This window comes from Macaca fascicularis, chromosome 2 (assembly GCF_037993035.2).
Source record: "Macaca fascicularis isolate 582-1 chromosome 2, T2T-MFA8v1.1".
In the NCBI taxonomy this organism is placed as follows: Eukaryota; Metazoa; Chordata; class Mammalia; order Primates; family Cercopithecidae; genus Macaca; species Macaca fascicularis.
This window is the reverse complement of record NC_088376.1, coordinates 150,760,643-150,787,941: the sequence shown is the minus strand read 5'-3', so window position 1 is coordinate 150,787,941 and position 27,299 is coordinate 150,760,643. Positions and strand designations below refer to the sequence as shown.

Here is a 27,299-nt window from a genome sequence, read left to right as displayed (position 1 = left end):
GCTACTAACACGATGAAACCCTGTCTCTACTACAAATACAAAAAAAAAATTTAGCTGGGTGTGGTGGTGGGCGCCTATAGTCCCAGCCACTCGGGAGGCTGAGGCAGGAGAATGGTGTGAATCTGGGAGGCAGAGCTTGCAGTGAGCCGAGATCGCGCCACTGCACTCCAGCCTGGGCGACAGAGCGAGACTCTGTCTCGAGGAAAAAAAAAACTTGTCAATAAAAGACAGCAGTTGGTCACCTGGAACAGTGTGGCTGAACTCACAGTATTTGACACCAAATACACTTCGCCTCCAGCTGCCACCTCCCAGGCCAGGCCTCTAGCCCACCCTCCATACTGATGCTAGCTCTAGGCACTCCACTCCCCTACGGAACCCCCTGCAGTGCCCTGGTGCCCCAGGACCAGGCCAGACCCTGACTCACGGACACACCCTCCCCCATCTGGTGTTCTTTTTGGCTGAGCTATCTGAAAGAGCCTTTGCTACCCTGTGTCCATGCGGCAAGCCCCATCTATCCTTTACTATCCTCAGCTATCATGATTACAAAGGCTTTCTACTTCAGCCCTGCTGGATGGTCTCCACCAGCTTCTGTGCAAATTCCCTATCTTGTACGTTAAATCATTTAACAAATAATTATTACGCACCTAATAGATGTCAGGCATTGGGCCCAAGGAAACAGGAAGAGCGATACTGACAAGATCCATATGCCACACTATGCTTATCACACAGAACTGTAATGATTTCTGGGCTATCTTTAAGACGGAAGTCACGTTCTACTTATTTCAGTATTGGTAGCCCTTAGCCCAATGCCTGGCACTTAGTATGTATCCAGTGGACATTTTCGTGATTGTAAAAAATAAGGTTCCAACTAGCTGCTAATCAGCTTTTACAAGTAACTTAATAATGACAAAAGTAGCAGGCACTAACATTTATTGAGCATCTACTATATTATCAGGTACTGTCCTGACCCAATTACATGTATTATTTAATTTCCAGAACATCCTATGAACAAGATGTTACACAGCTCCCACTTTACAGAGAAGAAATCTGAGGCTCTGAGAGGCCAAACATCTAAAGAACAGGTACACATGGGCTGTCTAGTAAAGATCTCCACAAAGCTGGGAATGTCTTCGCATGTGCTGTTCAATACAGTAGCCAGTGGCCACACGTGGCCGTTCAGTGTTTGAAACGTGGCTGGTGCAACCAAGAAAAGGAATTTTGAATTGTATTTTAATTCAATTTAATTTAATTTAATTTAATTTAGTTTTTGAGACAGAGTCTCACTCTGTCGCCTAGGCTGGAGTGCAGTGGTGCAATCTCGGCTCACTGCAACCTCTGCTTCCCGGGTTCAAGCGATTCTCCTGCCTCAGTCTCCTGAGTAGCTGGGATTATAGGCGTGTGCCACCACACCCGGCTAATTTTTGTATTTTTAGTAGAGACAGGGTTTCACCGTGTAAGCCAGGATGGTCTTGATCTCCCGACCTCGTGATCTGCCCTCCTTGGCCTCCCAAAGTGCTGGGATTACAGGTGTGAGCCACCACACCCGGCCCCCACATTACTTTCCTGTGGTCTCAGCTATAAAATTACCAACATGGATGTGTTCCATAGCACTTCCTGGGACCTACCTGTATGCCAAGAACCACACTGGACACTGCAGGAACTATCAAAGAAAGCCATCACAGAGCTCCTGGAGGAGAGGGGAGCCCAGGGGGTGCTATCTTCAAAGGCAGAAAGGACATTTCTGTGTGCGCTATCAACATAAGCAAGAAAAGAGGGACTGAGCATAAAGTGACCACAGGTTAGAGGAACTCCAGATCACCAGGACAATATGATAGAGTTTATGGAAGGCCACTTTTAGCCACTTTTTTTTTTTTTTTTTGAAACAGGGTCTTGCTCGTGCAGTGGCATGATCTCGGTTCATTAAAGCCTCGACCTCCCAGGTTCAAGCAACCCTCCCACCTCAGCCACCCAAGTAGTTGAGACTACAGGCCTGTACTGCCACACCTGGCTAATTTTTACATTTTCTGTAGAGATGGGGTTTTGCCATGTTGCTTAGGCTGGCCTCAAACTCCTGGCTTCAAGCTATCTGCCTGCCTTGGCCTCCCAGAGTGCTGGGATTACAGGTGTGAGTCATGGCACCAGGCCCAAGCTAACTTTCAAGAATGTAGCTACTGCATTAAGTAGAGGGATCCTGCAGAAGGAAATAAATCCATTTACTTAATTAGCAGTCACTATATGATCTGAATCATGTAGCACAGTCTATGAAAAGTTGAGACTCCATGAACATACCAAACAATAGTGACTTGTACTCTTTAAGTGGATAAATTATATGGTATATGAATTATAGTATTTTTTAAAAAGCTAGTGAAAATTAGTAACAAAATATTCAGCCAATCCGAAATCCATTTTTTTCTTCTTTCCACCCCGTTACCCCCCACGTCACCAGTCAGCATCTGTTAACAATCTGAAATCTTTTTATTCTTTTTGTTTGACACACAGTCTCACTCTGTCGTCCAAGCTGGAGCGCAGTAGTGCAATCATGGCTCACTGCAGACGCAACCTCCTGGGCTCAAGCAATCCTCCCACATGAGCCACGCAAGTGGCTGGACTACAGGCATCAGCCATCACACCTAGCCATCAATATAAAATCTTTTTTTTTTTCTTTTTTTTGAGACAGAGTTTCACCCTGTCACCCAGGCTGGAGTGCAATGGCTCAATCTTGGCTCACTGCAACCTCCGCCTCCCGGGTTCAAGCAATTCTCCTGCCTCAGTCTCCTGAATAGTTGGGATTACAAGCATGAGCCACCATGTCTGGCTAATTTTTATATTTTTGGTAGAGACAGGATTTTACCATGCTGGCCAGGCTGGTCTCGAGCTCCTGATCTCAGGTGATCCGCCTGCCTTGGCCTCCCAAAGTGCTGGGATTACAGGTGTGAGCCACCGCACCTGGCCTAGCAATCTAAAATCTTAACAAGAAAAGTAGTACTCAGAAAAACACCTCGAATCTTCTGTGGAATGATTGCAAACATATATCTTAGAACTGATGAAATAAAGGCTGAGGAGTGAAATTTGGGCAGGCCTACTTGGGAGGTACACATAATGATTTCAATACTGACTCACAATATTCAATAACTGAATTACGTACAGAACTACACTGTGAGGTAGGTTCACATATAGCATAGTTCAGGCCCAAAGACCAACAGCTGAAATGATAACATGTTGAAAACATACCTCTTCTAGGCTGAGTTGCAAATACTCAAAGATCCTATATGGATTTCTTCTGCATATTAATCTGTTTCTTTGCACCAACTAAAGAGAAAGAAACACAATATATACAGAACAAATGGAAGTACTACATGTCACAGAGAACGTATTTTAAAATGAACATTTTTCTTATAAATTCCCAGGATTCACATTCTATTGTGCTAATATTATAAAGAAATGATTACAACAAAAATTTGAGACAGACTCTTGCTCTATTGCCTGGGCTGGAGTGCAGTGATGTGATCACAGCTCACTGCCGCCTCAAATTCCTAGACTCAAGCAATTCTCCTACCTCAGCCTTCCCAGTAGCTGGGACTACAGGCGTGTGCCACCATGCCTGGCTAATTTTTTGTAGAGACAGAGTTGTCCAGGCTGGTCTTGAACTCCTGGCCTCAAGCAACCCTCCCGCTTCAGCCTCCCAAAGTGTTTATTATAGGTGTGAGGCACCACGCTTGGCCAAGAAATGCTTTTTTATTACTTGTGTGGAAAAGGAAGTTTTAATTTTTTCACTATGAAGATTCTGGCTTATTTCATTTTTTCCCTGTGAATTTTTCCTGCAGTTGTAATCATTTTGTTGGTGAATTTTATTTTACGTGTTGCTTTTTTCACCCAATTGTACCTGATAAGCATGTGCCTATGTTTTTGTTTTTTTGAGACAGGGTCTCACTCTGTTGCCCAGCCTTGATCTCCCAGGATCAAGCAATCCTCCCACCTTAGCCTCTTGAGTAGCTGGGACTGGCATGTACCACCACATCCAGCAATTTTTTTTTTTTTCATTTTTAGTAGAAATGAGGTCTTGCTATATTGCCCTGGCTGGTCTTGAACTCCTGGCCTCAAGTGATCCTCCTGCCTCGTCCTCCCAAAGTGGTGTGAGCCACTGTGCCTGGCTCCTATGCTCTTAATATGACTTCATAAACCTCATGCTAAGTCTACATGATATTGCTTTGAATGGGTATCTCATATCCCATTCAGCCATTAGGTTGTTTCTAATTTTTAGCAATTCCAGACAGCTCTAGGGTAACTCTGACAGCAAGTCCCCTAATGATGTAGCTCTCACCCACCTTCCCTAGGCTTTTCTCGTGACGGCTGACTTCCACACGTGAGCCCTTCTCGCTCAGCTGTACTCAAGATCAGGTGTAATTATCACCGCATTTTGTTTTCTCTCAAATAAAGGAGAGAGTACCATTGGCCTTGCCTTAATTTTATAAATTTTTAAAAAGTTATTCACCAACTTTGGGGTTTTAGTTGAAATGGCCCTCACAGCTGCTGTGGCCCAGAGCCTGCTGCTTCCCTCGGACCTTACAATAGGCCAGCTACCAGCTGCAGGCAAAAGACATCCCTATTAGCCAACATCTCCAGGAACAGATGGCTTTGGAGGAAGCAATTTATTTTCTCCTACTTACTTCCTCATTTGGGGCATCCTCCCTCTCGCTCATGGCACACTCCACTTCCTCGACGAGCACGTACTCATGGTCAGGCCCCCTGTCCCCAGCATGCAGGAGGCCGACGTGCTGGCTGCTGTCCTCATGGTGAGGGCCACACTGGAGGATGAGAGCATCTTGTTTGCAGCAACAGACTTGGGGCAGAGGTGCAGCGTCCTTTCTCACACTTTTCTCAAAGCCGTCTGTTGTTGGGTTGCACCCAGAGCCCTCCTGCAGGCAGCCTAATGGCTCACTGGGATCACCCATACCACCTGACTTTCCAGAGTCCCCGTTTACCACAGAAGGTCTCTCTCCCCTTGCTGTGCCTTCCATGTTAGAAACCATTCCAGAGTTAAGCTCGTCATACACTTGAGCCTCTTCGTTCCTTTTCACAGGAGGATGCTCAAGCGGTTTCGTGTAATCCTTGAGGATTCTGCACACTGTACTCTCATCCTGCCCCTGTCTACGCATCAGCTCTGCCGCCCACTCAACGCTATGCTGATACCTGCAAGACAGAAATACTGTTGGAAACAGCACTCGAATTTCAAAATTGAAAAAACAACAAAGCACATAAAAGACTAGAAGGTGACACACCGAAATGTTTACAGAATTATTTGTGAATGGTGCATTATAGATAAATATTTTTCTTTTTTATACTTTTCTGCATTTTCTTTTCTTTTTTTTTTTGAGACGGAGTCTGGCTCTGTTGCCAGGCTGGAGTGCAGTGGCACGATCTCGGTTCACTGCAACCTCCGCCTACTGGGTTCAAGTGATTCTTGTGCCTCAGCCTCCCAAGTAGCTGGGACTACAGGCACCCGCTACCACACCTGGCTAATTTTTGTATTTTTAGTAGGGTTTTGCTATGTTAGCCAGGAAGGTCTAAATCTCCTGACCTTGTGATCTGCCCGCCTCGGGCTCCCAAAGTGCTGGGATTACAGGTGTGAGCCACCGCATCTGGTCTCTGTATTTTCTAAGTGTTCTGCAACAAGCATATGCTACTTCTTGTTTCTTTGCTTTTATAGTTTCATTTTATTTATTTAAAAAAAAAAAACCCAGTTTAACTATGAAAATTTATATAATTTAAAACTGGCAGATTAAGTGATTTAGATAAATAAGCAAAAAAAAAACAAATGGCCATCCTTTATCAGGATTTTTTTGTATTATTATTACTATTTTTTGAGATGGAGTCTTACTCTGTCACCCGGGTGGAGTGCAGTGGCACGATTTCAGCTCACTGCAACCTCTGCCTCCCGGGTTCAAGCGATTCTCCTGCCTCAGCCTCCTCAGTAGCTGGGATGACAGGCTCGTGCCACCACACCCAGCTAATTTTTTATATTTTTGGTAGAGATGGGGTTTCACCATGTTGGCCAGGCTGGTCTCAAACTCCTGACCTCAAGTGATCTGCCCGCCTTGGCCTCCCAAAGTGCTGGGATTACAGGTGGAAGCCACCGCTCTCGGCTTGTTTTGTATTATTTTCAATTTAGGATCTCATAATGTTTTCAGATAGATATGCCATTCATAATACAAAGAACTTTTGTTTAGTATTGGAAAGCAAAATGAGAATTTCAATAAATATTCATCACAGTGCCTACTAACCTCTTTACAGGATAAGGAAATGATTTGGCTTATGTAGATTCATCCAAATATTCTAAGAGAAATAGCCCCTTTCCCCACAATACTTTTCAGAATAGATTTTAATGACAAAATTCATGTTAAGTTTCTAAAACTTGAAGCTAACACCCAAGTTACAAAACACTTCCCAAGTTACAAAAAGTTATAGGCAAAACAATAGGGCAAAGCATTCATGCCTAGGCTGCTGGGATGTGTTCATGTGATGTGAGAACTACCAGATGCTGGAAATCTGAAGATCAGAAGGTCAAAGACATTGTGAAACTCAAGTGCTTTTTGCCTGGACCTTCAGTGATCAGTCTGAAAGACATCCAAGACAACACATGGCTTGAGAGAAGGCAGATGTAATTTTACTTTTCACCTTCTTTTACCTGGTTAAGACTGAATAGTGCTTGATTCGGCAGCACATATACTTAGAATGGCCCCTGCGCAAGGATGACATGCAAATTTGTAAAATGTTTCCAAAAAAAAAAAAAGACTGAGTATGTCATAGTTTATAAACTGCTATATCTTACACAATTTAACAAGGACACTGGCTTCTGCTATACCCTGATTCCTAAGAATCCCGAAGTTGTCCACACCCTGTTCACCCCACATGAGGATAAACATCAGGGATGTCTCCCTATATACTGGGAATTGTATCCTAAAGATTAACACCTGGTAAGGCTACCCTAATACCTGAGAGACAGTACGACACCATGACTTTGGTACTGCACATTTTGTGTCCAGCCCCGTTACTTACAACTGTGTGGCAATGCAAATTACTTAACTTCTCTGTGCTTCAATTTTCCCACCTATAAAATGTGGAGTAGTACTACCACCTCAAAGGGATCTTGTTATGTATTACTTTTAAAACCAGCAAAAAGAACACAGCTGTGCCAAAACCAGTAGGTTGTCTTCTCACCTGGAACACGGCCACCTATGCATACGTTTAAAAGAACCGTCATGTGAGAGGTCTAAAAAGAATCTCAGCTCTTCATATCAACAAAAGCATTGGTTCTACAGGGTCTATAAATTTCCTTTATTTGAACACAAATTTTTGTGACAATATATTTTTCTGGGGAAGGGACCCACAACTTTTGCCAAATTCCTTGACTCAAAACACATGAAAGAACCACTGATTTAAAGGGTCAACAGTTCCTCCTTTGACCAGAAGATCTGGAACGAAGCGAGCACACAGACAGCACTGATCTGCTCCTTGCAGCAAAGCAGTCAAAGCAGACATGGGTTCCAATCCTTGCTCCATCACATTCTCGTATTAACTGCATGACCCCACCTCTCTAAAGCTCAGTGACCATCTATAAACTAGGGATAACTGCACCTACCTCGTGGGGTTGCAGCAAGGATTAAATAAGACACGTAAAGTGCAAAGCCCATAAGAAGTGCTCAATCAATATTACTATATCATTGTGGAGTTTTTAGGAGTGGCTTGAAAAATAAATCAGACTCAATATATAGTATATTGAAAAAGATGTTAATGAATGGAAATGTCTTAATTCACTGTTCTTTGAGAGCAGAGGCAGCAGTGCGGGGATGAACACAGCCTCTGGAGGTCTAGGTCCTGGAGCTGGCTCTTCTATGTGGCTCTGAGTTAAGCCACTTAGTACCTCTACCTCTGTGCTCTTCTGCCATACACCAGAACCAGGCCATACCTGTGTTCCCTTTTCAGGGTCTCAGAGGATCACTATGAAAGGTCAAAGGAGACTGAGGCTTGAAGAGCATGTAGAAGCCTCCAAGTCAGACATGATGAAAAGAGCCACAAAAACAAATGACTAAGACAACAACATATGGGTCAGAGCTGAAGGCATCCTCTAGCTGGCTGGCAACATCTTAAAAAGCTAAGTCCTGCTGCCATCAATCCCAGATGCTGGAGCAGTTGCAGGAAGAGAAATGAGAAGTAAAAAGCAGAAAGTGTAAGGGGCAGCGTGGCAGAAGGACGAGGCAGCAGCCACGACTGGAAGCGGTGACAGGACTGGGGAAAGCAGTACCATCCAGGACCGCAAGGAGACAGGACATGCCCATCCAAACACGCCACGGATTCTCATGTTTCTGCACCCTTGAACACACACCTCTCCTATTTGCACAGGGCACCGTTCTCTACTGTTATACCGATGGATGCCCATTTACCACTGGAAGTGCACAGCAGAGTGGTTTAGAGTGGTTAGTGCACACAGGTTCTGGGGCCACAGTGCCTAAGTCCACATACTGACCCTGAGCAAGGAGCTTCACTTCCCTGTGTTCAGTTCTTCCACTTGTGGAAGATGGATAAGAACGGGACCCACCTGATGGGAGTGATGTGAGGACCTGAGACGACACACGGGCCCAACACTGGCATGATACTTAGCACTGGAAGGTGCTCGGGGAGTGCTGGTGCGCCCACCCACATCAATGCCTCCCAGGCTCTGGCACTGAGCCCATGTAATCTTGGGCAAGCTACTGAACCCTCACCTGAGTCCCCATCTATGAAACGGAAACATCTCTAGTACCTACCCTCGAAGGTTTCTTGAGAAGATGAAAGGAGGTAACGCAGGCAAGCTCAGAGACTGGGATTGGCACTGCTAGAGCAGTCAGCACCTGTTGGCCATAATGGCGATGGTATCTCTACCACAACAGCACTACAGGACAGCACAACTGTTCACTTCTCTTCCTCTCTCACTAGACTGCAAATCCCTCAACAATGGGGACTAGGTCTTTTCCTCGCTCTTGGGTCCCCAGCACCTATCCAATGCCTGACACATAGTGAATTCTGGCTGAAGAAAGGACCACAACAGGGTGGGCGACCCGACTATCCGGGCTGGTCCTTCAGGGACATACCTCTACCTGTGTCAGTTCCCCAAAGGCATCACAGAAGGGTCCTGACACTTACCTTCAGAAAGAGTTACACAGAAGGTGCTCTTCACCCAAAGATGACTATTGTTGGGAAAAGGCCAATTTGAGTGAATCCACTTGAAATAGAAATCAGAATTTCAGAGGCACCAGCAAAGAAACAATTATGGCCAGGTGCAGTGGCTCACACCTGTAATCCTGGTGCTTTGGGAGGCTGAGATGGGAGGATCACTTGAGCCCAAGACCAGCCTGGGCAACAGAGCGAGACTCTGTCTCTACAAAAAACACAAACAACAATTATGACAAGTATTTAAGTTGAAAAATTAATCTAAAAATATGAACATGAATCAATTTTTCTTATATTCAAAATTTAGATTGTGATTCCAAGTGTTATGAACAAATAATAAATCAAGTATCGATTTTGGTTGGGGGACATATGTAGCTTGCTGACAGAACTGTGCTGATAACATCTATAAACATCTTTAGGTTCACATACGGAAATGGATTGTAATCTGAAAATTTCTTATAAAAAATTAATCCCCACAAGCATACCCACTTCAAGCAACATTCCTGCACTGTCACTATGTGTGGAGTCTACGTCACTTTGTCCTTTGTTATGTTAATGTAAATTCAATGCAAATTGATGGCAAATTGAACATTTAAATCTTGCAAAAAAGATGCAGGATTCATGAAGTCTATCAAAGTGATCAAAGTATGGCAAAGGGATTAAAAAATGAGAATTTGGCAGTTAGACTAGAGGAGAATTGAAGGAAAAATCAACTAAGGTGATAATGCAATAAAGTATATCAAGAGCGCTGAGGAGGGAAGAGAGAATGTCTGAATGCAGACTGAGTTCACGTCAGGCTTGCTTATTAGTGAACAGTTTATCACTTTCACTTCTCAGTGCAACTCCGTAACTGTGGGGCCTTGAGCAAGGAATAGTAGGACAACATACACCTCCCAGATTACACGCCCCAGTACCTGTGAATATGACTTTATCTGGACACAGGGTCTTTGCAGATGGAATCAATTTGATGTAAGGACATAGTGACTGGTGTCCTTAAAAGAGGCAAAATATCACATGTACCCGTACCCTGAAAATACATACATCTATCAATTTTTTTCATGCAAAAAAAAAAAAAAAGAGGAAAATTTGGACAAAGACACACAGAAACACACAAGGGAGTGACCACAGAGGCAGAGATTAGAGTGATGCATCTGCAAGCCAAGGAATGCCAAGGGGTGCCAGGAGCCAGCAGAAGTGAAGGCAGGCAAAGAAGGATGCTCCCCTAGAGCCATCTGAGGGACTGTGGCCCTGCCAACACCTTGAGTTTGGAATTCTGGTGTCCAAAACCATGAGAATAAATTTCTGTTGTTTTAAGCCATCGAGTCCGTGGTACTTTGTTATGGCAGCCCTAGGAAATGAATACTAGGGTCAGTGAAACTTCTTGGGACATTGTAGTGCTCACAAAGGGATGCTCTTCAGGGAGGCAGCCCTCTCCCTGTGCAGAACCTCTACACTGGCAAGCTGGCTTGACCTTACGTCATGCTGTGGCCAGCCTAGCCAGGATGCAGTTCTGATGGGCGAGCTCCTGCTATTTCTGATCCCTAGGTTTCTGTTGTGGCAACCTGTCTATACTATAGCTCCTCCAAGACTGGGGGCTCTGCCAGGTTCTCAGCAGGTCCCTCCCACACACCAGAATCCCACTCCTGACCCCGGCCTGAGGTTACAGCCAGAACAGCCATTGAGATCTTCCTGGTGCCACCACTCCTTGCCACCCCGCTGGCTATGGGGTTGCCAGGCATGTAACCAAAAAGGAGCTGCTGGATTTTGCCCGTATAGGCTAGAAGCAAGATGAACAAAATTACTGAGACTTGAGAAGTTTTATAAGGTTTCATGGAAGAGCTGAGACTTGTACTGTACCACAGGCACAAGGAGGTCTGGGATGGATGGAGACAGCCAACAATCTTACCAAGGGACCACAAAGTGTGGTGCTGAAGAGAGAAGGGCCTGATCTCTGCTCTCCAAGCACTGACAGTCTGAACCTACGTATGACACATGAGGAGAGTGCTGCACGCCAAAGAGGACTGTGAGGGCCAGAGGAGCAGCACCCAGGACAGAGGACGGTATGGTGGTAAGGAGAGAAACCCAGGAGAGATCATGCATGAGCAGGATCGAGGACATGCAGGAATCAGCCAGGCCGTATGTGTGTGTTTGGGGAGTCGGGGAGAAACCTTCCAGGAATGTCCAGGATTAAATGAGGAAGGGCCTCTGTGAAAGCCTCTTTCTCTGACCCTACAGTGTAGCTGGAGGAAGGGGACAGGACCATCTGTGCCCACTGGGCAGAAGGCTGGTTCAAAATCTAGGCCCAAGAATATGAGGACTTAATAACATAGCTATTACAGGATAGTTATTCATAATTTGGAAAGAATTCAACTGGCAAAACAGTATTTAAACAAACCATAAACTCACGTAAGGCATTTTGAAAATGACTTGATTCACATTAAATTCAGACATCATTTTCAAGGATACATCTACTACCAAAAAGAGAAAGGAAAAAAGGTGTGGACCAGACTACTACATGGGACAAGACTACCTAAAAACATCTGACTTAAACCATCATTTTGACAGAAGCCAAAGTTCGTTATGACTTACCTCTTTGATGTGATGATAGGCATGTTTGTCTTCACATCTGGAACAAAGAAGTTCTATTAGTTTCAGGCAAATTTCCCATAAAGGGAACAAACACTAAAAATCTAGTAAAGACTGAGAATTTTAAGGTTCACAAAATCACACACCTAGAAAGTTAATACTGTCCAGTCAGCAATGGCAAAAATATGCTTTCTATGCCATCCTTCCCTGAACCCATACCCTTGGCAGGTGCTGCCCATCAATCACATCAGTCTTGGTGGGCTTACAGGGGACCTCAGAATCCTTCTCAACTCAGGGCTCCAGCTAAGCAGCAACAGCACGGGATTGGAAACCTCTCTGCCACGGCTGAATGCTCATTCCAACTTCCAAATGAGAATGCTGAGGCCCTAGAGGTATGAACTTCATCTCCATTCTTCCCTCTTCACTGAAAGCTCCTTACATGTGTATATTGAAAGGGCTGGGAAAGTGAACTTGATTGCAGTGTTGGTTTTGGATGTGGATTTGGGAGTTCAGGGCTTCCAGCTCTAGCTCCCTGTGCAGAATCTCAAACTGGCTTGACCTCACGTTATTTTGAAAGCCAGCCTGATGAGGGCGCAGTTCTGACAGGCGGGCTCCTGCTGTTACTGAATCTTAGGTTTTGGTTGTAGTAACTTGCCTGTACCCCAGGCATAAGCAGGGCATCAGGTGGGAGGACTCTTTCCGCCCAAAATGTTCATCAGGTCACCCAGTGGTCTGATTTTTCGTCCTGGTCTTTTCCTAACTCTGCCTTTGGGCTAATTACTTCTCTATTCCCAAACTCAGCCTCTTCTGCATGCATTAAAGGCTTGGAAGAAATGATGATCAGCTTTAACACCACAGGAAAGTGATCACACCCAGCCAAGACAGCACACCTAGTGACTACTATGGTTGCTGTTTAAAGCCAATACATTTTGGGGTGGTTTATTAAGCAGCATTACTGTGACAAGAAGTAACTGACACAAAGTCTATCCCATTAGGTTGAACAATCAAATCACTATAAAGTTACTCAAATGGCCAGGCTCAGTGGCTCAGTCCTGTAATCCCAGCACTTCGAGAGGCTTTGAAGGGTGGATTGTCTGAGCTCAGGAATTCAAGACCAGCCTGGGTAACATGGTGGAACCCTGTCTCTATAGAAAACACAAATATTAGCCAGGTGTGATGGCATGCGCCTGTAGTCCCAGCTACTTGGGAGGCTGAGGTAGGAGGACGGCATAAGCCCAGGAGGTGGAGGTTGCAGTGAGCTGAGATTGCGCCACTGCACTCCAGGCCCTATCTCCAAAAAAAACAAAAGTTACTCAAAATAATTTCTCCCTGTGTGGTTATACAACCAACTTGATATAAGCTTTCAGTTACTTCATGTCTATATTTTAAAAAATCCCTTGTAAAAATTTAACTCGTTTTTTTTTTTGGAGACGGAGTTGCATTATTCCGCCCAGGCTGGAGTGCAGTGGCGCAATCTTGGCTCACTGCAACCTCTGCCTCCAGGGTTCAAGTGATTCTCCTGCCTCAGCCTCCCAAGTAGCTGGGATTACAAGTGCCTGCCACCAAGCCCAGCTCACTTTTGTATTTTTAGTAGAGACAGGGTTTTGCCATGTTGGCCAGGCTGGTCTTGAACTCCTGACCTCAGGTGATCTGCCCGCCTCAGCCTCCCAAAGTGCAGGGATTACAGGCGTGAGTTACCGCGCCTGGCCGGGTATTATTTTTTTAAACAAGTGTTGGCAAGGATGTGGAGAAATTGGAACCTTTGGTGCATTGCTGGTGGGAAGGTACAATGATGCAGTCAATGTGGAAAATAGTTTGGCTAGTTCTTAAAATGTTAAACAGACAATTACCATATGACCCATTGACTCCACTCCTGGGTATATATCCAAAACACATAAAAAGATAGACTCGGATACGTACATGCCAATGTTCACAACAGTATTACTCAGAAAAGCCAAAACACAGAAACAATCTAAGTGTCCATCAGCAGATGAGCTAAAGGCACTATGTCCAAACAATGGAATATTATTCCACTATAAAATGGAATGAAGTTCTGATAGACGCTATGGCAGGGATGAACCTTGAAAACATGCTAAGTGAAAGCAACAGACACAAAAGGGCAGATATTGTATGATTGCATTTATATATGAAATATCTGTAATAGGTAAATCCATAGACGGAAAACATATAAAGGTTACCAGGGACTGAGGAGAGAGAGGAATGGGGGAAAAGAAAACAAAGTAAATGCATATATAATTTTGCTAGACATTGCCAGATTCACCTCCATGAGGGCTGCACCACAAGCACCCCACCAGCAATGCAAGAGAAGGTCTGTTTCTGAAGTCCTCACCAATGCAGTATATTGTCAGACTTTTGGATTTCTGCCTGATTGTTGAAATGGTATCTCAGTGCAGTTTTAATCTGCATATTTTCTTATAATAAAACATTTAAAAGATCCTTTCTAATTATGTTTTAACATGCTGGTATTGGTTCTTAAGTGATTACCATGAGAATTCCTTAGAGAAATACTCTAAAACAATTGCAAATTAAAGAGAATCAGCAAGGGAGAACTACACACATACATGTCATGGCTATTATAAATTCTAATTCTGGAAACAAAATTTTTAAAATGTTGCATAGTGCCACAGGTGAGCAGGTACTTAACTACCAGTACCTGCCACAGGCATAGTACTCTGCTAAGCAAACACTTAACAACAGAAAAGCCCAATTAACACTTGATAATTCTAGAAATTAAACACGCTGTCACCCAATCATAACCCTTTTGCTTTGATTAGAATTATTCTTTGGCAGTAAAACTGCCAGTGTACATGTTACTTCTCTAGAATTTTACCATACAATCTGAGGTATAAGATCAAAAATAAAGGAAAATGATAATTTGTCAAAAGAACTGAATGATACAACTTTACCTTTCCATTTAGCAACCAGTTTAGGATCTGAAATTGTGAAGTTTGGACGGCTTCTTGAAAGAATACCTTTTCCAAAATAACCCTTCCAGGAAGAGAAAACAAAGTTAGTTCATGTTTAGTTGCCAGTTTTTCAGCTGAGGTAGAATATACAGTAATCCCTCAGTATTCACAGGGGGCTGGTTCCAGGACCTCTGGTGGATAACAAAATCTGCAGAGGGTTGAGTCCCCAATATAAAATGGTGCAGTATTTATATATGGTCTATGTAGGTCCTCCCATATACTTTAAATCATCCTAGGCTACTTATAATATCTAATGCAATGCAAATGCTATGTAAATAGTTGTTATACTATATTGTTTAATACAAGAAAATAAAGTCCCCATTTAGTACAGATGCAATTTTTCTTCTCAAATATTTTCAATCGAAGGTTGGGTGAATCCACAGAAGTGGCACCCATGATATGGAGGGCCAACTGTACCCATCTGAGTTAACAAGAGGTTCGCTCCACTTTCCACGTCTTGACATTTTCCCTCTGATTATCTAATGACGACTAAGGATGTTCTTAGCATAATACCTTTCTAATCACTTCAAGAGTACTAGTAAGTTTTTGGCACACATCATTTATCCCATAACTAATGCTTTCAGTCTAGGTCTTATAAGCCGAGGGCAGGCAGAGGCAGAGTTTCTTCTTTACATATGGTTTGGGAACACACTGCCTGAAAGCAGGAGCCATGCTGCCCACCAGGTCCAAAAAAACCTCTTGGATTCTTTCGTACTCCAGAATTGAAGTATTCCTCTCATTCCTGCTGATTCCAAAAACAACGTGCATTTTTCCCCTTTTTACTATAAAATATTTAAACACACAGAAAATTGAAAGAATAAAACAAACACCCCTTTCTCCATCTAGATTAACAATCAGAATAAACAGGCCAGGCATGGTGGCTCACACCTGTAATCCCAGCACTTTGGGAGGCCGAGGTGGGCAGATCACTTGAGGTCAGGCGTTCAAGACCAGCCTGGTCAACATGGTGAAACCCGGTCTCTATCAAAAACTACAAAAATTAGCCAGGCATAGTGGCATGTGCCTGCAGTCCCAGCTACTCGGGAGGCTGAGGTGGAAGAATCATTTGAACCTGGGAGGCAGAGGTTGCAGTGAGCCGAGATCGCGCCACTGCACTCTAGCTTGGGTGACAGGGTAAGACTCTGTCTCAAAAAACAAACAAACAAAAAACAACCCAGCAACAACAAAAACCAAGAGGAAATAATGCATGCAGCACTTTATAGAGCCTCTTGCTTAATGTTATATACTGTAAATGAAGGCCTCCCTGGTGAGCTGCCCTTGGCCTACTGGGACTCCTGCCTCACCAAGGCCAATGCCACCCACTCTTCTATAAAATGTCTAGAGAAGGCACATTTATGGAGACAAGACGCAGATCTGTGGCTGCCTTGGGCTGGGAGTGGGAGCAGGGATTAAGTGTGATGGGCACAAGGGAACTTTGTGGTGATGGGAATGTTCTAAAACAACTGTGGTGAGAGTTGTGCAACTCTATAAATTGATGACAATCACTGAATTGTATACTTACAATGGGAGAACTTTATAATTGTAAATTATAACTTAATAAAGCTGTATTTTAAAAATGCCCACAGCAATGAACAGACTGTGGGAATTTTTTTTTTAAGAACTACCAGTCTTCATTCAACTTGATCAATGCTGGAAAACAGTAAAAACTAGAACTTGTCCTCATCTGAGAAGAGATCTCCAACCAGGAGGCAGCAGATAAGGAGCTTCCCGCCAAAGCCCCACCTGATCTGTGCCTGAGCAGGACACCATACCACGCTGTGGCTACCTCTGGGAACAGAATGGGAGTCAGTGGGGAATTTTCACTTTTTTACCTATTACATTTCTGTAAATTACTTTTTTTGTTCCTTCAACAAACATGTATTGCTTTTACAACTAAAGACAAAAAAAAAAGCCAATCCATTGACTCTACTTCATCACTGAAATAAAGGTTTGTGGGCAGGGGTGCTCCATCTGTCATTCTATTACCCTAATGCATGGCTTTTGGGCACTAATTCAAATTGTACTTTTCGTACAACTGGACCAAACTGCAAGGAAAGAATACACATTGTTCATGGTTGGTGTGGGGGCATGGCTGGGATGGGGAGAAGGAAAGAATTGCTTGCTCAGGGTTGTCTGAAAGTAATCCTGCCGAGGCTGCCCGCACTTACTTTCCCATAGAGCTGCTCAATGTCCTCTGCATTCCTCACAATCACATTGTTGTTAATCATTTCAGCACGGAATATCTTGAATTCTTTCTGAGGACTATGGTCCTGACCAAAAGGGATTGGCAATGGAGACTCGTAAGTCTCATACACTCTTCTTTTCCTCTTCGGGGCATGGAAAACTGCTTCTGCCATTTTTCAGAGGAGGTATCCTTTAAAGAGTAGACAACAAAGAGAAAGAAACAGACAATCAGTAACTACCTTGATTCAAAATGTGAGTACATCTGTACCTAGGCTCAGAAAACTTAGGGGTCTGTGGGAAGAAATCAAGTATTTATAAAGCAATAAACTAAAAGTAATAAGAACAGTTTGTGTGAGCAATGTAAATCACATTGACCCAGAATACGGCAATTAATCCCCCAAAATAACCCCCAGGAAATGAGTGGTAATCTTTCTACTCCAGTTGACAATGCTGAGACCTAGTGACGTGCCCAAAGCTGCAATGTTAGGTCTCCAGAGAGCAAGCACAACAGGATTTCTGTCTACCAGGAGTGCTTCCATTTCACCCACCCAACAGACATTTACTACCAGGAATTCCTAATAATCATAGGTGCCGGGGAGACAAAGACAAAACTGAGACCCTGTCCTCAACAAATTAAATCTTGCAAGCACTTCATTTTCCAAGAGGATCTTAAAATACACACTAAACACTGGGTCAATCAGCTCCCAATTTTTAAAGTACATTAATAAATAATAATGACAGCAGCAGTTATTTAAGGGTTGATTATATACTACCAAATGCTACTGGCTTCAAGCAGGGACTCTAAAGTCAGACTACCAGCATTGGAATCAACTTTACCACTTTCTAGCAGTGTGATTTTGGGCAAAAGTCACTGACTCTGTGCTTTAGTTTCCTCACCTGCAAAATCAAGATAAGAACAGACTCCATCTTATAGTTAAGATCCATAAAGTGCTTAGAACAGTACCTGGCACACAATGAGTATCATGCATGTATCAGCTATAATTAGTATTACAGGGTGAGCAGTAGCAACACCATTTTATAAATAGGAAACAGATTCAGGTTAGAGAGATTTGTAGAGGACCCCGAGTGTGGTGGTATCGGATGACCCAGGTCTGTTGAACTCCCAAGCCCATGCCCTCTCTCTGGATTCTGCTGAAAGCACAGGCAGGGTCCATCTACTTTTGTCTGATGACTATTTCTCAAAATCAGATGGTGAAGGGTTACTGAGCAATAATGGAATTACCTATAGTGCACCAGCACTACGAGGGAGAAGAGGAAGCCAAGGCCAGTACGTGTCCCTCTGGGGCCATACATTGGACCCAAGAAGACAAAACAAGTATATAACATACCTGGAAGCATAGAAAGCAAGTTGGAACTAACGGAACAGGCTGTGATCCACTAATGTCTAAAGGAGGGAGTAAATGTGAGCATATTGTGTGACGCAGGCACAGAGATACAGCAGATGCACTTAACCTAGCAAAACTTAACCCTATACAGGGGAAAACAATGTAAATGGTGTAAGACATTCCACTCAAGGAGCAGCTGTCCTGGAATGAGGTGGGAAACTTGAATCTGCTGCTCCCTCAGTACTAGGTCTAGACTTGATTTCAACTGAGAGCTTACCTGGTGCTTGAAGATATAGTGCAGCCAAATCATACACACGTTTAACCTACATGACTCCAAACCCTCACAAGGGAAAAAAGAAGACTAATTACTTAGGTGGCTCCTGCACTCAGTACTTGCATCCCATTGGCAAGGGACGCCATCAAGCCTGAAATAGTCAAGAAGGTGGCCAAAGCTGAGGGAGGGCAAGGTGAGTGGCTTTAAGAGTGTCATGATCATTAAGAAATGAAAAGGCTTATCCAATGTGTGATGATATCTTTATCCAACTTCTCAAGGAAGAAGTTGAGGAATTATATGAGGACACAGAAAAACACAGACTAAAGAAGAGTTAGAGGAATTGATACATCAATTACAAAGATAACTATGAAAAACAAGAAGAATCAGGAAGTTGGAACCTTCCTAGAATTGCCAGTGTTCTAAGCAGCAACATGCTAGATTAATTTCTAAATAAGGTACCTTGAAGGAATTACATACTGAGCATTACTTTGTACATTTTATATTTATGCATGCACCTTGCTGTATAGTGTTTATAACATAACCATGTCTACTACATGTTCACAGGAAACCTAAGAGATTTTCTTAAGAGCATATTTTGACTAGGCTTTACCTTGCTTGCTGACTTATCCCTCAGCCCAAGCCAACTATCACATTTAGTACTCAATTGGAGAGACATTAATTTATTCTAAAACTGAAAATAAACACTGCTTTTTGGGGACAGGATGCTGGTCTCCAGTAAGGCACTTTTTGAAAGACTTCCAGGAATGGTTTGGACTTTTATGGGATGTTTCACTTTTATAATAACCTCTGCTCAGCAGCTGACTTATATATGTTACATTTGGAATTTAAAAAAATGAAAAAAGATTTAATGGCCACCTTCAAGAAGTTCTAATAAATTCAACAAATAAAGAGTTGCATTTTAGTTTGCCTCATTTGTTCAGCGTTTTTCCCTCTCAGACTGCTGTCACATCTAAAAAAGGCAAGATTTAGCTGTGACACTTGATCGAAAGAACTCTGTACTCCAACCCAAGTGTGTGGGATGGAAGGGTCCCTGAGACAAAACACCCCTCATAATCCAAGTTGTTGTGTCACTCTTGCTCACGTGGCTGCTCACCCCTCAGGAATTTGGCTCGCAGTAGGCCTTCCAGACACGCAAAGCCGCCATTATTATTGTGTGACCTTGCACAACCCACTTTCTCTAAGCCCAGTTTCATCTTCAAATTTAACAGGACTGGAGGAGTCTGGTGGTTCCTCAAAATGTCAAACACATATTTATGACATGATCCAGCAACTCCACCCCTAGGTACAGACCTAAGAGAACTGAAAACATATGTTCATGGAAAAATTTGTATGTCAATGTTCACAACAGTATTATTCATAATAGCTCAAAGTGGAAACCATCCAAATGTCCATCAATAGTTGACCAGATCAACAAAATGCGGTCTATCCATATAATCAAATATTTGGTCGTAGAAAAGGAATGAAGTTCTGATACATTCTTCAACACTTGAAAGCATTATGCTAAAAGAAGCCAGACACAAAAGACCACGAGACAATTAATATAAAGTGTCCGGAATAGACAAATCCATACAAACAGATTACCAGTTGCCAGAGACGGGGAAAAGTGGGAAACGGGGGGTGGGTGGTGACAGCTAATAGACAGGGGGTTTATTTTGGAGGGTGACGAAAATGTTTTAAAATTAGATTGTAGTGACGGTGATGGTTACATAACTCCGAGAATACTAAGACCACTGACTTGTACATTTCAGAAAGGTGAACTTTACAGAATTATATGGTATCTCAATAAAGCCACTTTTAAAAATTCAGAAGACATCCCCCAGGCCATGTCCTGCAAGAATTGCTTCACAGATACCAGCGTGAAGCTTCTAGAAAAGATGGAAAGAAACTCTCCGGGAAGGCAGAGCTCACTTCCCAAGGGGGAGAAATTCAAGAGGACAAATCAGATGATCTCTAGTTTCGTGGAAGAGTCCTCTTGTGCTTAACTCGAAAGGCAAAGCAGAGGAGAAAAGACTGCATTTGCCATTCCCTGTATCTGCAATGCATTCAAGAAATGGTTCTTTAGTGCCACGGCAGGAGAATAGCATGCTGTAAGAGGTGGGATGTGAGTAAAATAAGAAAACTGTAGGTACCAGATGCCAGAGGCACTAACTGTGCCATGTGCTGCACATGTGGGTACTATAGTCATCCCTTGGTATCCACAGAAGGACTGGTTCCAGGACTCACCCCCTACCAAAATCTGCAGCTCAAGTCCCTTACATAAAATGCAGTATTTGCATGTAACCTATGCCCGTCTTCCCATCTACTTTAAGTCATCTCTAGATGACTTAGATTACTTATAATACCTAACACAATGTAAATGCCAAATAATTAGTATTTTTTAAATGTCTTTTTCCAAATATTTTTTGATGTAATATTGGTTGAATCCACAGATTCGGAACCTGATAGGGACAGCTGACTGTACTATCCTCATTCCACAGATAAGAAAGAAGAGCCGTGCCTGAGGTGCACAAAAACATACAGGAAAGACTGGGTTAGTTGTCAAGAGGTTTGGGATGCAAAGGCTGGTTTGGAATTGGAGTCACTGCAGGTTCTTAAGTTGAGAATGATGACTGAAAAATGTAGATTAGGAAAATTAAACCTGGGAGTGGTATATCACACACAGTGGCCCTCAAGCTTAGCTACCCTTAACGCCTCATGCCCAGTCCTCACCTGCAATCAATTACATCAGAATTTCCTGGGAGGACCCAGGTGATTTTAACACGTAGCCAACCACCTGTTAACAGCACGGTCTATTCAAACTCACTTAATCCCAATAGCCCCCTGAGGTAAAGACTATTTTTATTTCCATTGTACAGATAGGGAATGTGACTCAGAAGCGCCTGGAGCACCCCTGAGAAATCGTTACTTCTCCTTTCTCCAACCTGCGCACACCTGACTCCAGAACTGCGTATTCTTACTTTCTATTAAAAGCAAGGTCTGTTTCTTATTCTTCCCTTGAGCACACAAGCTAACACCTCTTAGGTGCTGGTAAATGTCTATCAGAACAACAAACAAAAAAGTGGGAGGTGGCTCCATTTAATTTTCCAACCTTCCTGGACTAGGTGCCAAACAAACGTGGTTTAAAAACCTCCCACCCAGCAAATTTCACCTTCTCCCAACCAAAACACGCTTCAAGCACCACCTGCGCACCTCCTGGGCTCAGGGAGGCAAGGATGAAAGGGACAAGGTAAACAATCCTGCCTCTGGGGAGCTTTCAAGTTAGAACCTGAAAATAAGCCACAGAAACAGATGACAAGCCTTTGAAAGTTGTTGTGAGGATTAAATGCATAATTTTGCAGAAGGCGTTTTGTTCGGGGCCTACCACGTGGAAAGCGCTCGCCAGACGACAGCTGCAACTATTAATACAAATAAACAACTGCGCACCCAAATAGCGTTAAGGGCCCCGCGAATTCCTAACTCCCTATCTTAACTTACCCCTTTGCTTCTTTCCCTGACTACCCCCACACCCGACCGAACCCCACCAGAGGCTGAGGCTCCTCTCCGGCACCGTCAGCTGCACCTTGCGCCCCAGGCCCACCAGCCCTGAGCAAGGCGTCGGCGTTTCCAAGAACCAAGGGCTGCAGGCGCACGAGGAAGACGCGGAGGAGTCAGTGAGCAGGCGCGCTCGGAAGCCTGGCTCCCCGTCCCGGCACTGTCTCGGCCGGCTGTGCGACCCCACCACAGTACCCGAGCCCTTTCCGCTCTCGCCCTGGAGGGCTTTCGAAGAGCGAGATTTCCTCTCGCGGCAAAACACCAAACTCGGAAGGCGCCGCGCGTTCTTCGCCCAGGGCCCTTACCTTTCTTGGCCCCACGCGCTCGCCGTTACCTCGGCAACGCCGGCCGTGGGGCGGACACCGCTGCCATCAAGCAGTGCGGCCGCAAAGCCAGCCTAGTGCGCAGCCGCAGAGCGCCTGTCGGGACTTGGTGGAGTGCGCCTGCGCGTGGCCGGCTGGCGGGTGTTCTGTGCGCCAGCTCTGCCACTGCGGAGTATGAGGCGGAGGCTGGGTGTGCTCTTTGCTGCTTTCTGCAGGATTGTACGGATACCAGAACGGTCCTGTAAGACCCATTTTACAGATGAGATGAAGTTACCTGTCAGATGTCACATAGTCACGTGGGAGGTGGGAGATACCTAGAGTCTTCGGCTCTCGGAGGATGGGATATTTGAGGCGACCGGCAGGACTTTATAATTGGCCCTGAGGAAACTGATCTCATCTTTCTCAATGTAGAAAGAGGATCACAGTAGCGCACCTGTATACGCTGCAGCATGCGGAGAACTTGCAAAGACCTTTCCTCTGGCAGACACCTGGCCAGAAGCCTGTGTGTGCCCAGACTGCCTGTGCAGTTAAAGGGACAACAGGTGGCAGGTCCACCTGCTCTGCATCCCCATTTTCCCCTTCACTGACTGTGTGAGCCTGAATGACTGACAACCTTTCTGAGCTTAAGTTTGCTGAAAAATAGGCCATCAGAATTATGGGAGATGAGCAAAACTAGAGTGCAATAGGAAGTGTAAATTTCTCCTGCCCTGGTTATTTTAAAGGAGGCCTATGGGGAGTCCAATATATACCTTCCCAAATATGAATCACAGGAGTTCCACCTCACAGACTAGGCAGGAGGCAAAGGGTTGCAAGGATGAGCGGCAAATACTGCTGGAGAGATTCATGGTGCTAGATGTGATGATGGATGTTGAATTTTGGACCTTTGCCAATGTTCTTGCCTCCATTCCTTCATGCATGCTGTTGCCTCTATGTTCCCTCCCTTCTGTTAGCTGCAGTAATTCCTGGTCAGTCTTTAGGTCTCAGCTCAGATATCACCTCTTCCAGGAGACATCTTGCCTCCCCAGGCATGCTTGGGTGACTTGCCTCTGCGTTCTGCAGTAGCCTGGCATGGCCTGTGTTGTCCCTGTTTTTCTGGCCCTTTTTATTTTTTGAGACGGAGCCTGGCTCTGTCGCCCAGGCTGGATGGCAGTGGCACCATCTTAGCTCACTTAGCTCACTGCAACCTCTGCCTCCCAGGTTCAAGTGATTCTCCTGCCTCAGCCTCCTGAGTAGCTGGGATTACAGGCACCTGCCACCACGCCCGGCTGATTGTTATGTTCTTAGTAGAGACGGGGTTTCACCACGTTGGCCAGGCTGGTCTCAAACTCCTGACCTCAAGCGATCCTCCCGCCTCAGCCTCCCAAAGTGCTGGGATTACAGGCGTGAGCCACTGCATCCCGCCTGGCCCTTTTTGAACTGCACTGTGGCCTTGCTCTTGGTAGAGTGAGATCATGTCACAGCATTCAGTGGCTCCTCTGCTGCCAGGACCTTAACTGCTAGGCTAGGGAGTTCAGGCTTTAGATAAACCAAAATCAAAGAGCTTTGTGGTAAGAATGTTGCAAAAGAAAGGGAGAAAATTGGCAAGAGTCACAGGATGTGGTAACAGGATGGATTGGGCAGAGGAGCAACAGCTGAAGAGAGGCTGTAATATCCAACCAGAACATGCCGATTTAAGAAATACTGGTGTTAGAATTAGAGGGCTTTAACAATGAAAGGGATTCAGAGGTTGTCCAGTTAAACTTCCTTATTTAACTGATTAAAAAACAGGTCCAGTGGCACTGTGAGTTGTCAGAGATAACCAAGCAGGTCTCCTAGAGCCAGGTCTCTTAAATCCCATCCCAGCCCGTGGAAGGATTGGGGTTTGGGATCTCAAATTTCCCTCCCAAAAACATTAAAAAAAAAAAAAATTAAGAAAAGAAAAAAATTCTGGAAATTTCTAAAAAGAAATAGTTCCCCGAGATTTTCTCGAGTGCATTTTAAACCCTTTGATATGGTTATTTTCAAACATACAACACAAAAGTAGAGAGAAAATAGTCCAATAAATCATCACTTCCAGCTGGGCACGGTGGCTCACGCCTGTAATCCCAGCACTTTGGGAGGCTGAGGCAGGTGGATCATCTGAGGTTGGGAGTTTGAGACCAGCCGGACCAACATGGAGAAACCCTGTCTCTACTAAAAATACAAAATTAGCTGAATGTGATGGCGCATGCCTGTAATCCCAGCTACTCTGGAGGCTGAGGCAAGATAATTGCTTGAACATGGGAGGTGGAGGTTGTGGTGAGCCGAGATTGCACCATTGCCCTCCAGCCTAGGCAACAAGAGTGAAACTCCATCAGAAAAAAATAAAATAAAATAAAATATCAGTTCCACAACCTTCAACCTTTGGTATCTCATTTCTTTTGCATTCTCCATATACACACTTATATCTCCTTGCTGGAGTATTTTAAAACAATCCCAGACATTATATAACTTCATCCATGATATTTCAGTAGATATCTCTAATAGATAAGGATTTAATTTTATTACAATACATCTGCATCTACATTATATATATATATATACACACACACACACAAACACTTAATATCAACTGTGTAGTTCATTCTCATTATTTGAGGTAATTCTGTTCTATAAAGTTGTCACAAACACTGAAGTAGAAAATACTGAACTATGGGGCCAAGCGCGGTGGCTCATGCCTGTAATCCCAGCACTTTGGGAGGCCGAGGTGGGCGGATCACGAGGTCAGGAGATCGAGACCATCCTGGCTAACATGGTGAAACCCCATCTCTACTAAAAATACAAAAAATTAGCCGGGCGAGGTGGCGGGCGCCTGTGGTTCCAGCTACTCGGGAGGCTGAGGCAGGAGAATGGCGTGAACGCAGGAGGCAGAGCTTGCAGTGAGCCGAGATCGTGCCACTGCACTCCAGCCTGGGTGAGAGCAAGACTCCATCTCAAAAAAAAAAAAAAAAAAAAAAAAAAGAAAATACTGAACTATGTTTCCAGGAGAAATACAAGGTTAGGTGTCTGTGAGTCTCTGGTCGCAACATTTTCATCAACTGGTCAATACATAACCTCACTTCATGTGTTTCTGTTTAAAGACACCTTATCTAATTTGTTGATTCATCAACATTGAACTTGCAGCCAACAGCACTATAACTCCTGCCTAAAGGAGGCTTATCTAACACACCTATTTTCTCCAATAAGGCACATGTCTTGGGTGGGGAACACCAGACAGCACTTCAGCACTCCACTTGGGGCCATTTTAAACAGTTAAATCACCAACAAAAAGCACAAAATGTGAAAAACATGGCACAAACTAGAGCTCAAAAAAGCATACTTATTTATGGTATGAGACATGAAACAAGAAGGCAGAGTCTCCTTGTTCAACTTCAGCTGGAAATGTGCTCACTGAGTGACTCAAATGTTTTGGTGTTCTGTGCATGCACGTATCTGCAGATGACTGTGACTGTGACTGTGATGTTACAAATAAGTTTTAGCAACTAGGTGAGTTTGTAAATACAGAATCCAAGGGAGGATGGACTATATCAACATACCCCAGTATCACTAGCACATCTAATACAATGAACAGTTATCGGTGAAATGTGCCACAGAACCCCCAAGTAATATGTGGGATATACTTAAGAAAAAAGTTATCTGAAATTCAAGTTAATCTGGGTGCCTTATATTTTATCTGGCCACCCTAGTGACAATTTATTGGGCATTTACTATGTGCCAGCCACTTTTGCATCCATGATCTTATTTAATTCTCATAACAGGGCTGTGAGATTGACGTTCTTACCTCTGGTCTGCAGCCAAAGTTACTGCACATGCCCGTGGTGTCACTGCTAGGAAGTAGTGAAGGCCAGATGAGGATATGGATCTATGGGGCTTATGCTCTTTTAATCTGTCATGCTGGATACAGGAGGGCAGTGCATTAACAAAACATGATAGGCCGGGTGCGGTGGCTCACACCTGTAATCCCAGAACTTTGAGAGGCTGAGGTGGGTGGATCACCTGAGGTTAGGAGTTCAAGACCAGCCTGGCCAACATGGCAAAACCCCGTTTCTACTAAAAAAAAAATATGAAAAGTATCTGGGGGTGGTGACTCACACCTGTAATCCCAGCTATTCGGGAAGCTGAGACAGGAGAATCACTTGAATCTAGGAGGCAGAGGATGCGGTGAGCGGCGACTGCACCACTACACTCCAGCCTGGGAGACAGAGTGACACTGTCTCAAAAACAAAACAAAACAAAAAACCAAAGAAACAAAACAAACAAAAACACACAACATTCAATACTGAAATATAAAAAATAACCAACAGTGTCAGTGGGAGGTCAAGGAAGACCAGGATGGGTTTAAGAGCCTGGGAGGCTTCCAGGAAGAGGTGGCATATAAGCTGCCCCTGGAAGGGAGGTTAGCCTTAGGAAGAGGAGAGGAGGAGGGCAGGTGGCTGTCCTCCTCCTAGGGCACAGGGCAGGCCCACGTGCAAGGCTGGAATGGGCCTTGGTTCCAGAGCCTGGGAGGAGCTGGGCCTGGCCGGGGGCAGGAGGTCGGAGCTGTGATAAGGTCCGATAGGTAGGGTGGGGACCGATTGTGGAGGCGCTTAAATTCCAGGCTTGGCTTTTGGACTTTACCCTGCAGACAATGGGGAGCCACTAGCGTTTCTGAGCAGGGCAGGGCAGCCCCAGCTGTCGCCCCATTGTTTTTCTGAAACAGCATCGAATCCTGTAGTTTTTCACAGAGTCCACCAGATGGAGACATTTCAGCAAATTTAAACCACCTAGTGTCTGGCGGACACTGCTTCACCGAGGTGAAAACAAATACAGAGACCCCACTAAG

At 44.3% G+C, this 27,299-nt stretch overlaps 1 protein-coding gene across 48 annotated transcripts in view; it reads right to left on the bottom strand.

The window, feature by feature from the left end:
• The window catches only part of TSEN2 (tRNA splicing endonuclease subunit 2), a 56,363-nt gene extending 33,884 nt beyond the window's left edge, over positions 1–22,479 (bottom strand). For 23 of the 48 annotated variants that reach the window (XR_012431480.1, XR_012431497.1, XR_012431477.1 and 20 more), the window contains exons 1-6: positions 22,442–22,479; positions 16,949–17,154; positions 14,721–14,802; positions 11,797–11,833; positions 4,668–5,190; positions 3,232–3,309 (exon numbers count right to left, since the gene is read on the bottom strand). Coding sequence is in view for 9 of the 48 variants with exons in the window: in XM_005547851.4 (XP_005547908.3) it covers positions 3,232–3,309; positions 4,668–5,190; positions 11,797–11,833; positions 14,721–14,802; positions 16,949–17,137 (909 nt within the window). In the remaining 39 variants the exon portion in view is untranslated. Of the gene's footprint in view, positions 1–1,625; positions 1,751–2,819; positions 2,967–3,231; positions 3,310–4,667; positions 5,191–11,796; positions 11,834–14,720; positions 14,803–16,948; positions 17,155–18,587; positions 18,651–22,079 lie in introns of those variants that run through there. The other 25 variants (XR_012431482.1, XR_012431483.1, XR_012431487.1 and 22 more) reach the window with 9 other exon arrangements.
• Positions 22,480–27,299: the final 4,820 nt, after the last annotated feature.